This window comes from Narcine bancroftii, chromosome 4 (genome assembly GCF_036971445.1).
Source record: "Narcine bancroftii isolate sNarBan1 chromosome 4, sNarBan1.hap1, whole genome shotgun sequence".
Taxonomy (NCBI): domain Eukaryota; kingdom Metazoa; phylum Chordata; class Chondrichthyes; order Torpediniformes; family Narcinidae; genus Narcine; species Narcine bancroftii.
In genome coordinates this window covers 104,343,673-104,357,357 of record NC_091472.1, presented here as the reverse complement: position 1 = coordinate 104,357,357, position 13,685 = coordinate 104,343,673, and the positions used below count along the sequence as shown (strand labels likewise).

The 13,685-nt window shown below is 44.8% G+C and overlaps 1 protein-coding gene across 19 annotated transcripts in view; it reads left to right on the top strand.

Annotated features, from left to right (window-relative positions):
- Nucleotides 1–13,685, top strand: part of syne1b (spectrin repeat containing, nuclear envelope 1b) — a 665,691-nt gene that overhangs the window by 623,969 nt on the left and 28,037 nt on the right. For all 19 annotated transcript variants that reach the window (XM_069932310.1, XM_069932313.1, XM_069932309.1 and 16 more), the window contains 4 exons: nt 2,538–2,664; nt 4,383–4,594; nt 8,246–8,446; nt 9,679–9,807. In XM_069932310.1, the coding sequence (XP_069788411.1) occupies nt 2,538–2,664; nt 4,383–4,594; nt 8,246–8,446; nt 9,679–9,807 (669 nt within the window). The remainder of the gene's footprint in view (nt 1–2,537; nt 2,665–4,382; nt 4,595–8,245; nt 8,447–9,678; nt 9,808–13,685) is intronic.

Below are 13,685 nucleotides of genomic sequence, written 5' to 3'. Positions count from 1 at the left end.
TCGCCCTGATCAAGGTCCTTTTGCCTTGTGACTATTGAAGCAAAGCATTCATTTAGGACCACCCCAACTTTCTCCGCCTCCAGGTACACGTGGCCTCCTTTATTCTTTAGCAGCCCCAGCTTCATTCTCGTCATCAAACCCAAAATACAGCTCTCGCCTAGTTTTAAGATTTGTGGTCTGCAATGTTTTGCACCCAGTGGAAAAGATTCACGATGATGTTATCAGGACTGATTGGCTCAAGTTGTAAGGAGGGGTTGGATTGGCTGGAACTTTTATTTCTCTGATGTGAAGGAAGCTGTAGGAGGGCCTTAAAGAGGTTTATAAAATCATGAGGGGCAAATAACCATATAACCATATAACCATTTACAGAGCGGAAACAGGCCATGTTGGCCTTTCGAGTCCGCACCGGTTCACTGATTTTGTGCTCCCTCTTCAGGCAATGGTCTGGTTTTCGAAAGTGAATAGGAGCTCGTGAAGAGTAGCATTGGTTGCAATATAATAATCATAGTCTTTTCCCCAAGATAGGATTAGGGTCAAAAACTAGAGGATGCAGATTTAAGGTTAGATTAAAAAGGGCCTGAGAGATGCCCTTTGCATTCAGATGCTCTTGGGTGTACTTGTGTCCAAACTTCCTGTCAAAGAAATATTTTACTCAGCAAGCTCTATGAAATTTGTACAGTAATCTGAAACAATTCTTTTTCAAATACCCATATATCTACAAGGGTCCAAAGTCAAGCCCATCGAACTTCTTGTTTTCATTGAACTATTTTAGTTCTATACTACCCTCCTCCAATCCATACTTCAATCAGGTTATGAAGTGGTCTTAAAAATCCTTGCATCGAATGTCCCCGATGCATCTAATATGATGCCAGCGTGAGTTCATTTGGAATCTGCTGGAATTCACCCTTGTTGCATTGGTCTGATCGAAGCCCACAACACTGGATACGACTGGTGGTACCAGGGACCTAGATCTGAAAGCACATCCAGGAGCTGTTTGGAAGTTACTCTCTCAGTTCTTTCAAACCTCTAGTATGGCGGCCATCTGTCAGTTTTTTGCTGGTGGGGAACCTTACTGCATGTAGTAAGTCCACATGTACCCCAAACCTCATCCAGGATAACTTCATTTAATCTATTCTTACGACTTTCTTGTGTGTTGGAGACGTGATCAAGCCAGATGTGGTCTCTCGGGTCATTATTGATCTATGCATCATGCTTAAGAAGGGAAATGGTTTGGGTTGCCTGAAGCAGCATCTCTGATCTGGCTTCTCCCTGCCACGCAGCAGCCTTGAGGTTGGTTTAGGTGGCATCAGGTTTTTATTGCCACATTCTATTTTAAAACTAAACTTAGAATTTAACTTTTATTCAGCCATAATCCTAGACATGAAGGAGAGAATTTGGTGACTCCACCCACTTCTTCAAGTGGCTACAGAAGATGGCTGTAAATAAATGCTTTTGTGGTGAAGCAGTCTCAGGGTTGGACTCCTGACCCATTAACGCAGCAGGGATAGAAGGAGTCCACCCTTTCGATGAGATTTCCATGTCTGTCCTTTGTAAGCATGCAGACCAACCAATGCCCATCCATGCTTAGCCTGTTTCCCAGCACTTGGCCTGTTGCTTTCCATGCCTCGGTGATTCAAAGGCTTGTCTAGATATTTCTGGAATGTTGTTGGGAGTCTCAGTGCCCATCTGTTCCTCAGGTAGAGCCTTGCAGCTTCCCACCAATTTTTGGATGGAATATGTTCTTCCTCTGGTCTCTGGACCTCCGAGACTGAAGCCTACACCTCTTGCTTTATACACTTACGCTTTGAGGGATAATATAGTCCTTCAGAATCATGTATCTCTCAGTCCAGAGGCCCCATAACCATTCCAAGTCCCACGACCTATTTGGTTCTGTCCTGGGGAAACTCTGCTCTCTCCCACACATTCCTGACATTGCCACAGCACTCTATCACTCAGTAAGCTCATGGCCGATCCTTGAACTCAACTTTAGGCCTCCATGTGATGTCACATCACTCAATTCTCTGAGTGGGAAAATGGCTACCAAGCCATTCAGCATTCACAACAGGAGAGTGCGGATGGTGAAGTTTGGAGCAGCGTGAAGTTACTTGCTGTTTCACACCAGAGATGAAATTCCAGCTGAAATGTTGACTATATTTTTCTCCTGCTGATTCTGCTTGAGCTGTTGAGTTCCTCCAGCAGATTATGTGGTTCTCCAACATTCACAAAAATCTGGACTGGAGCATTTCACAGGCTCACAGCCCCCAAGAAAATGTCCCCATTTCAGTTCAACACACAGACAGCACTCTCTAACCAGATGACATTGTCATCAGCTTCTCCGGTTAGCGTTAAACCCACTTCCCTGAGTCTCTGTCTTTCACAATCCCTCCCTCTGTCTCTTTTCTTCCAGGGAAGTTTAACTAGTGAGGTCAATATGGGTGCCATCTGGTTGGAGAGGGTGGCTGTGTTGATTACGGTTTGTCCATTGTACCGATGTATGTCCCATCTGTGCTCAATATTCTTGCTCTTTTGTTCCTCAGATGAAACTCTTGTCAGAGTGCCGGGGCAGCATTGAGACGGTGAAAAGGGTAGGACATAAACTCAAAGAGGAGGAAGACAAGCTCTCTGGCTTCATTAACCTCACAAGCACAGAGACACAGACTTCAGGTGAGTTGCCAAATGGATGCCAGTCCAACAAAAACCTAACAATTAGCAGATTCATCACTTGTGACAGGAAGAGATGAATTTGGAGCCATGACTCTGGAGATTATCCTCATCTTGCTCTAGGTTAGGAACTGAGATAAATTGATGAGACAACAATTGTATCCTGTAGCAAGAACAGTAGAAGACAAGCTGAACCTTGGTCTTTCATTGTCTTGCCATCTCTAAACCTATGCCAAGTGCCATCAGGGAAGAGGGAATGGCCACAAATGGGGCAGGTGTCCAGAACCCTGTCAAAGTGATTGGTCTGCAGCTGGGAATCCCCAGTCACTGCCAAATTGATCATGTCCCCTTTATCACTTCATCAGGGGCACAAAATGTGGATCTAAATTGTTTATTGTCATGTGTACCAGCATGCAGTGAAAAACTTTGTTTTGTATGCTATCCAGGCAAGTCAACCCCATTTATATACAACAGGTCCTGCAGTAATAAACCCAAGAACAGGGTGTCATGTTACAGTAAGTTGAGGAGTGCAGAGTAGTGTTACAGAGACAAAGTGTAGGGTATATAGAAAAATACAGTTAAAACTGTGCGAGGATATCATCTTTAGAGCGGTCCACACAAGAGTAATAACAGCAGGAGGTTTTTGCTTTTGAGCTCATGTATCTTCTGCCCAATGAAAGTATCTAAACCTTCACCCATGTGCATGAACTTAAATAGATCCGAAGAGTATCAGGTGGCATTTACATCCCACTCTCCCTTAAAGTTTGCTGGAAGAGGGCCTGCTTTGTGTAAATGTTCCAAGTAGACCTTCTGGAGCGCAAGCACATAGGAGCAGGAGTTGGCCCTTGCCTCTGGTCTGCCACTCATTATGATTATGGCTGATATGCCCCAAGCTTTTTTGTCCTCTTCTCAGATGTCCCCAAAGATCTAGCTTCCACGAACCTCTGGGCCAAAGATTCACTTCCCAATGCAAAAGATTCCTATAGACCTCAATTCGAAATGTCTTGCAACGAGGTTCCTTCATCCTTGCTTCTTCCACTAATGGAAACACCTCAACATCTACTCTTGTAAGCAAACAAGAGGTGAGTGAGCATCACCAAAATAGTGAATATGGTGTTGAGAAAGACACCTAGCAGTGTTTCAGCAGCCGGCGGGGGCTGTCAGGGCAGGGGCGGCTGGCGGGAGCTGTCAGGCCAGGTGTGGCTGCAGGAGCCACAGGGCAGGGGCCTGATTTGCTCCATTAGCGCCAGTGAGCCCCAGAACCCTCCCTGTCTTTGCTCCAACTGACCTTCAGCAGTGTGGACTCGTGTCCCGGGGCTGAAATCACCCTGGACTGAAATTTCATACAGGAAGCAAGCTTCAGACTTGCATGCACAACTCCTTGTCAGAACTGTAATCCATCTGATGTTCCTCATTTCCCCTCTTGTTGCTCTCTGTATATTGGCTAGCAGGAAGAAAATGTATTAGATGGTTGCTAAATCTTCTTTGTATATCCTGTGTGGAAATAAAATCTGCTGGAAACCTGCTGATATTAAGTGAGACAGTGTTTCTAAATTTGCTCATATTCTGATGTTAAACCGCCCCCCCCCCCCCCCCCCCAGGTTTAATTAAAAAATCAGCCCAAGAGAATTTTTCACACTGGCACATTTGGACTGTCTCCACAGGTGAATGAATAACCAGTTAGAATCAGACTCTTTAGGTCCGTCTTGTTCCCTGTACAGGTGTGATCGAACGCTGGGAGCTGATCCAAGCCCAGGCTCTCAACAAAGAACTGAGAATGAAGCAGAATCTCCAGCAGTGGCAACAATTCAACTCTGACCTCGATAGCATCTGGGAGTGGCTGACCGAGACGGAGGAAGAGCTCGAACACCTCAGCAAGTTGGACATCAGCACAGACATCCAGACCATCGAACTGAGGATCAAGAAACTTAAAGTATGGCCCAACTTTATCCTTGGTCGACCAATGAAAAAAGATAGCCACCTTTCACTGTGAAGCCAGATCACTCTTATTTTCTCTCCCAAGTCAAAACATTACCTACGAGTGTTGCTCAGACTCAACAGCTCTGTAGCTGAAACCTACTCTGTCCTTCTCAATGCTTGACTCTACTAGTTTAGTGATCTTCAAACTCTCCTCTCACACTCCACTAACCTGAAATGATCATTCCTCTGCCAGATAATCCCTGTTGGATCTCAGTCCATCTGCATCTTGATTTTTTTTTAAGCTTCCCTCCCTCCCAGGTCAACTCTTCCAATGGCTGGAATCATTGGAGTTTGAGGAAGGATATACTGGGCTTTGGAGGTGGCTGCAGAGGAGGTTCACCAGGGTGGTCTGGAAACCAGGGGGTAACTCACCTGGAGAGAATGAGTTGCCCTTGACTGAACTCACTGAAGTCAAAGGATGAACAAGGTAGGAAAGATAGAAGCAGGGATGTTGTTTTCACTGGCAAGTGAGTCTGGAATTAGCAGACATAGCCACAAGTTTAGGAGAATAGATTTGAGTCAGAGATGAGGAGAAACTACTTCTCTTCGAGAGTAGTGAATATGTTGAATTTTCTTCCCAAGGAAACAGCAAAGACTGTCTCATTAAGTGTATTTTAGACTCGTAGACTTTTGAATAATTGGGGAACTGAGGTCAATGAGGAACAGGCTGGTAAGTGCTGCTGAGTCCAGGGCCAGATCAGCCAGAGTTCCTTGCATTCCTGCCGTGCAGAGATCCCCTGGGGTGACTGACGGATGGTGTCACCCTCCCCCCCCCCCCCCCAAGGCCACGTGGTCGCCGCGTTCGTCAACCATTTTGAGGATCGGTTTGTGTCCCTGTGCGCGGGCTGCTACTATAGCATCTTTTTTTCTTTTTTTTAATTATATTTGGGCCCCTATATAGTACAAATATGGTTGCCATATTTTTATAAATATATATTTGTTCTTTAGATTATATGTGATTTTTTTTATAGGTATACAACTGTTCATCTCTGCTATCTGTAGACGGGAGTCAGATCTCCAAGTAATTACAATACATTTCTTAGCCATAGCTAAAGCTATTTTAACAAATGAACTTTGGAAATTAGTTAGTATATTACTTATTTCAATAAAATTGCCCAAAAGATGAAACTCTGGGTCATCGGCGAAGGCCATCCATGTTAGTATTTCAGTAATCCATGAAGGGGACTATTTTCTTCAAAGAAAGATGATAGAAATCTTGCTTGTGCTGATAGATACTTCTTAGTACATTTCACAGAGAGCTCAACCAAAATACATTTGTCTAAGTCTTTCGCATGGCCATGTACCCCAGCTCCTATTTCTTGTGTCCTTATGGCCTGGACCCTCCCTACGTCAGTGCATTTCTAGTTCCCTTCTCCATACGTTCAGCTGCCTTGGACTTGAACCCTAAAAATCCCTGCCCCAACCTCGTACCTTTCTTTTTTCAGACACCTCGTAAAACCTCTCTCCTTTATCAAGCATAATACATGAAAGTGCTGAGGAACTCAGCAGATCACTCAGAATCCATGGGATCCTCTCGTTCTGTTGGGATTATAGATGTCGATGTTGGCAAAACCCTGCTGCTTTAGATTTGGGAATGTAGACACAAACTTGCTCTTCGTTGGGATTGCGTTTTCTTGATTTTGAAAATAAGGATTGTGCGTGCTTTGGTCCAATCTCCCTCCTGTGCTCCTCACACTGTTTGTGCCCCTCTTTTTGTTTTTTGGCTGGGTTTTATGTGTTGAAGCCATATCCATATGGCTTGCTGGCAGCAGGCTCTGCTTTGTTTAAAAATAAATATTGTCCATTGTGCCTAAGTACTTTTTAAATGGCTGTATATGCCAAGTGTTATTGTACATTGTTTGTAAAGTAAGTTTGAAGGGTGTGCTATTATTGCTGAAGGCTTCTCTCTAGTCCCGTAGGTAGGCCAGAAGGCTTCTCTCTGTTTGTGTATCCTGCAGCTCACGCTTCCAGACCTTGAAGGTTTTTTCCTTCTGTTGGAAGACCAGGCAATCTCTTTTCTCATTTGACGGTCTTCCACAGCAATCAAGAGGTGCTTTTAAGCTGCAGCACCTGGGACCCAGGTGTGATTAGTGGGGAAAAGGTGCCTCCAGCACCTTTTAAGCTGAGCAGGAATAGCCCGAGTAAATCGCCAACCCTGCGATTTAAGGGGGATCCCATCCCCGCGATGACACGGTAAGTGAAGCAAACTAGCCTCGTCTCCCCCCCCCCACCATCTGTCTCCCACCATCAATCACATTCCTCCCCCCACCCCACAGTAGCCGACCCCTCTGCCCCCATGGCAACCGACCCTTCTCCTCTCCCCCGCGGCAGCGACCCCTCTCCTCTCTCCCCCGCGGCTGCGACCCCTCTGCCATCCCCCTGTGACATTGACCTCTTCCCCCCCCTCCCCATGGCAGCGACCTCTCACCCCCCCTCCCACTTCTCTGCCCCGGGCCCTGGCAGCGACCCCTCTCTCCCACCGATCACCGCAGGTACTTCTGCTGGGGTTTCCCTGTGACACCAGCATGTAAGTGCTGACTTTACAGGAGTAACCGAGTTGGCCATTTTGCTGTTCAGGCCGCTGGTCCACACGCCCTGGGTAAGTTTAACTGGGTTCCCTGATGATCTACGAAGTAGGGCAGGGACCTGGTTGACTTTGGATGATGCTGTTCGGACCCTTTCAAGCTGCCTTGTGAGTTCTGGGGAACAGCTCTGTAAATAGACATAGCCACATTCAGTATTGTGTAAAGTGATTTTTATCAAGACTTGCATGAAATGGTAAATATCTATCAGCAATCCAAATACCACAAATATTTCATGCTTCAGTCAGCGGACCTTGAATATTAATCATACTTTACCTGAAGTCCCACATTATCATGCAACAAGTCTGCGCCCAAACTGTCTGCCCACAGATCAAAGTTAGTTTGGTGCTTTCAGGACTTCAGTACTTTTGTTTAAATTTCAGCTTTCTTTCAACTCTTCATGAAACTCCTCTGGATTACATCCAAGGGATTCCAGATGTTACCAAATGCTGGAGCTCCATCAGTAACACGATGGTGCCACACCAGCCATTCCCATTGCATTTCAATTGCAAGTCAGTCCCCATTTTAAGGTTTTGCAAAGCAGCTTAATGTAGGGAACAGGGCAAGGCACATCAAGATAGATACTGAACTGATGGAAATACTGGGAGGGCCGAGTTGAGCTTCCAGTGGTGTCTTGTAATTCGGTTAGCTGAGAGTTGTTTGGAGGAGAGGCATTTGTGCATGGTGCTGGCCAGGGACCCAGGGAACATAGACTAATGGGATCTGCTCCAAGAGTGAAATTGGGCATGACATGATCAAAAAGGGTATTGACAATGATAAATGTTGACCTTGTGATTATCTTCAGTGCTGCAAGTTTACCCAAGAACTCTGTGCAGATGTAAAATTATTTTATTGTATTAATAAATGTGCATTATGCAACTTTTCTCTTTTCTCCCAGCCCCCAGCAGTTTTCAGAGTGTTGAGCTAATGGAAGACATTTGACAATGGGCTGGTTTCTTCCTCCAATCAGCTGGCAATGAGACGAAAGAGTCACTTCAGGTTGCTCTTTACGTTTGTTTCAGGAGCTACAAAAAGCGGTCGATAATCGGAAAGCCATCATCTTGTCCATCAACCTGTGCAGTGCTGAGTTTACGCAGTCGGATAGCAGTGATGCGCAGGAGCTCCGGGAGCGCTTGAGCCAGATGAACAAGCGGTGGGATGGAGTCACTGGCATGCTGGAGCACTGGCGCAGCACTCTGCAGAATGCCCTCATGCAGTGCCATGTAAGTACTGCTGGTGGAACACAGTTCAGAGGCTCTGAAACAGAGTTACTTTGTCCATCTGCTTCTGGATAGAAGTCTTGGACCAGAATGATGCCCGGTCTGCTCATGAGATTTCATTGCCATTCACAGACAATCTAGTGAAGAAGCAGACATATTATTAGCACTATATATGTTCTGTGGACTTATTGTAAAGAGACATTGGCAGATATTTGTGTAATATGGGAAAATGTTGGTGCACTGCAAGCTCATTCAAACACCAGGGAATCTCATGGATGAAAGTTGTCGCAAGTCATTTGTGCACACATGAAAGTGTTATATAATAGGCAATTAATTCAAATTCTGCAATTGTTGATCAATTCTGCTGTCTCTCTCCCTTTTCCCTATCTCCTTTCACACAGACATAATTAATCCTCCCCTCGCCCCTTATATCCAATTAACATCTTTTGTTGGTCTGGACTCCTCCCCCAGCCAGCACTGTCTCTATTCCTGTTTTTTTGCTTATTCCTTGAAGAAGGGCTCAGGCCCGAAACGTCGACAATGTATCTTTCTCTCCCATGGTCGCTGCAAGGCTGGCTGTTCCTCCAGCATCTTGGTGTGTTTTTTTTAATACATTCACAGTATCTGCAGACTTTCTTGTATCACACCCTTTTCTACTGCATCTGAAAGCCCAGATGTACTTTTAATTGAGCAATTAAAAATTGGAACCTCTGTGAGCATCACCTAAACACAGAGATGGAATGGGACTTAAAACTTGTGACCTGCACACTCAGGGGTGTGAACTGCCACTGGTTACCTGATGATAATGAGTTTATTCTCAGACATTGTATCGATGTGCACTGAAATTCTTAGTTGCTGCAACCAAACAGGTAAAAATAAATAAGAATACACATTAAGCTATCACAGAGAATGAGAAAATAAATATAAAATATACATAATAAATATTCACAATTACAGTCGTACAATAAAAAAAGTGGTTTTGTGGTACAGACAGATTTTTTTCTGGTCCTGGAGCATCTTGTTGTCCTGGAACATGTAGGGTTTTGAGCCTGATAGCTTTTTTGGGAAAAATACTGGTCCTGAACCTGGAGGTGCCTTCTCCCAGAAGGTAGCAGCAAGACAAGGTTGTGAGCAGGATGACAGCATTTCGCTTCACAGATGACTTGCTGGCAGTTGGAAATTGGGGGGTTTACTGTGATGTATCTGATGTGAGCCTTTCACATTAACACCCGCAGGACTTCCATGAGATGAGCCACGGTCTGCTGCTCTGGCTGGAGAATATAGACAGAAGGCGGAATGAAATCCTCCCCATTGACCCGAATCTGGATCAGGACATCCTACAGGACCATCACAAGATGCTGATGGTGAGACCCTTATTCGATTTAACCATATAACCATTTACGGAGGGGAAACAAGCCATGTCGGCCTTTTGAGTCTGCACCGGTTCACTCAAACGACTCCACTAGTTCTGGTCCTTTGACTGGGGGGCAGTCTTATGAGTGATTGGCTTAACGCTTCTCACTGGTGGTTGTGGAGAAGAGAGAATGGCACAGGGTAGGATGAAAGAAGTGAGGGTGGGAGGGACAGGAGAACAGTGGATAAATGCTGAGAGTTCTTGTAATTCAATCAAAATCTCGCATTGTTTTTCTTCAGCCTCGCAGGAAGTGGTGCAGTGACTCAGAGGGAGGGTGACATAGGAGGTGGAGTCGGAATAGGCCCTCCCAGCTTTCCTTATTTATCACCATTACTCTCTTCCCACTCCTTCATATATATCTAGCTTCCTCTGATTGGATCACTGCTGTTCAAAGGTTCTCGTAATAATACATTAAAAATGTAACTTCCATGATATTCTTCAACTTGTGTCATGAGCAGCGCAGACACTAGTTCTACCATTGGCAACCCAAGCTTGTGATCCAAACCTCTGATACAATCAGGAAGCCTTAAGCGCTCGAGGCCCTTCAGGAGCCCTACTTGTCCTCCAGTACCTGGTGTCAATTGCCAGCAGCCCGCAACCTGTGTAAATCCCTTGACTGCAAGGTGCCAACAGCCTGCGTGGGACCTCCAGCCACTGTGCCCCTCGCTGGTCCACTGGCGTAGTTGCTGTCCTGTAGGGTCATCTACCATGTTTCTCCTCCTTCAATGGTCCGAAACCTCTCCGCAGTCTGCCTTTCCTTGTAGTGCGCTGCCCAAACTCAGGTGCCACCATCTTGGGCACAGACTCCCGTGATTGTAGGATTTTTAAAAATTGTCATCAGCTCCTTTAACAAGCCGTTTAAAGCCTGTTATCGTTTGAACCGGGTGTAGGACCATGCGGAGCAGCGCTGTCTCTCCATTCCTAACTCTCTCAGATCTGCATCAGCAGAAAATTCTCCATTATGTTGGAACACCTCCTCTTGCTCTGCACTTTTCTCAGTCAACATTTCAAGTCCTCTATCAGATTGCCTCTTCACCTTTACAAGAGTCTTGAGTTATTTTTCTGAAAGTTATAACCTTCTATTTCTGAAGCTATATTTGTAAATCTACCTTGCATCTTTTCCAGTGGTTCTTGGTTTAATATAACAGATGCACATAAATAAAAGGCTGAGCGATTCAAGGCAACATCTTATTTCTGTCAGTGTGCAAATAAGTCCGAATCAATAAAGACTCTGCTGGAGGAACTTGGTGGGTTGAGCAGCATCAGTGGGAGAGAAAGAATGACTTGAAGTTGTCTTGATGAAGAGTTTAGGCTCAAAACATCGACCATTCTTTTCTCTCCCACTGATGCTGCTCAATCCACTGAGTTCCTCCAGCAGAGTCTTCGTTGATTCGGATTCCAGCATCTGCTGTCTCCAGTGTGTCTCCAATGAATCACTGAATGAGCTCATTAATCTGTCCGCTCCTCATTAATATTTTGTATTTTCAAGTGTCTTTCTTCCAGGGAAGATGTGATCTACTGAATTACTAGATTAGAATCCTACAGAATAGGTGCATGAAAAGGCCTTTCTGTCTTTGAGTCTGCACCACTGTTCAGTATGATCATGACTGATCATGTGACCTCAGTACCCTGTTCCTGCTTTCTCCATACCCCTCGACCCTTGTAGCCATTAGGCCCACAACCAGCTCCCTTTTCAAGGTATGTAATGAAGTGGCCTCAACATCTTTCCTTATGGCAGGCAACTCCACAAGTTCACCACCGTCTGAGTGAGGAGATCTCTCCTCATCTCAGTGCTAAATGGCTTCCCTATTGCCCCTTGTTCTGGACTTCCCCAACATCGGGAACATTCTTCCTGCATCTAACCTGTCACCTAACCTGGCTCATCCTGCCAGAATTGTGTATCTCAATGAGATTTGAACAAATCTAACCTTGATTTATCCAATCGTTCTTCATGAATTAGTCTTACCATCCCAGGATTCCTTCTGATAAACCTTCAATGCACTTCCTCAATGGCAAGAATGTCCTTCCTCAGATTAAAAGACCAGAACTGTACATCATACCCAAGGTGTAGCCTCACCATGGCCCTGTACAACTGCAGTGAGACTTCCCTGCTTCTATATTCAAGATTTCTCACTGTGAAGACCAAGAAGCCATTTGGTTTCTTCCACCACCTGTTGTTCCTGCATTCCAACCTTTAATGACTGATGCATCATGACCTCCAGATATTGTGCACCAACCCTTTGTCCTAATTTGTTACCATTAGTCATGGCCATTGTCCAATGGTATACTCTTCAGAACACAACTGTGCTGGAGAAATTCAGCAGGACACACAGCATTCTTAGGAAGTACAAGGCAGTCAATATTTCAGGCCTGAGCTCTTTGTCTCTTCATTTTTATGATAGCTATCAGTCACAAACTTGTTTTCACTCTTCTCCCATGCCACCCACTCAGTCATTTGGTGTCAATTGCATACTTAATATTTTTGATTCCAAAGATAAATTCCAAGTGGCGCTCATGGCGATGATCCTCATGCAACCCCATTCTCTATCTTCTGACGCCCTGAATGGCTTCACATATAACAATGGAAACAGGCCCTTCTAGTCTGCACCGAACTAAGTACTCTCTTCTCATCCCACCTACCTGCACCCTGCCCATAACCCTCCATTCCCCTCCCATCCATATACCCATCCATTTTTTCCTTAAATGACAAAATTGGCACTGCCGCCACTCTTCCTGGAAGCTCCTTCCACACAGCCATCACTCTCTGAGTATAGAAGTTCCCCCTCGTGTTACTTCTAAACTTATGCCCCTTAACTCTTAACTCATGACCTCTTGGTTCAATCTCTTCTACCCTCAAAGGAAAAAAAAGCCTATCCACATCAACTCTACATATCCCCCTCATAATCTTAAATACCTCTATCAAATCCCCTCTCAACCTTCTACACTCAAATAATAAAGACCTAATTTGCTCAATCTTTCTTTGTAATCTAGATTTTGAAACCCAGATAACATTTTCGTAAATCTTCTCTACACACTCTCTATCTTGTTGATAACCTTCCTATAATTCGGTGACCAGAACTGCACACTGTACTCTAAATTTGGCCTTGAACAGTCTCAACATCACTTCCCAACTCCTGTATTCCATGCATTGATTTATAAAGGCCAGCATACTAAAAGCCTTCTTCACCACCCTATCCATATGAGATTCTACATTCAGAGAACGATGCACCGATATTCCTAGATCTTTCTGCTCCACTGCATTCTTCAATGCCCTCCCATTTACTACGTATGTCCTGTTTTGATTATTCCTAACAAAATTAAGCATTTCACACTTAAACTCCATTTGCCATCTTTCAGCCCACTCTTCTGAGCAGTCCAAATCCCTCTGCAATCTTTGAAAACCTTCTTCATTATCCACAATTCCACCTATTTTAGTATCATCTGCATATTTACTTATCCAATTTAGCCCATCATTCAGATCATTAATGTATATGACAAACAGCAAGTGACCCAGTACACATCCCTGAGGCACATTGCTTGCCACAGGCCTCCAGCCTGACAAACAGTTATCCACTACAACCCTCCGGCATCTCTCTTCCAGCTACTGTTAAATCCATTTGACTATCTCAAAATTAATACCCAATTAACTAACCTTCCATGCGGAACCTTATACAAGGCCTTACTGAAGTCCATATAGACAACATTCACTGCTCTACCCTCATCAACATGTCTAGTCACCTTTTCAAAATATTCAGCAAGATTGGTCAAACATGACCTTCCACGCACAAATCCGTGTTGAGTGTCCCTGATCAGACCCTGTCTCTCCAG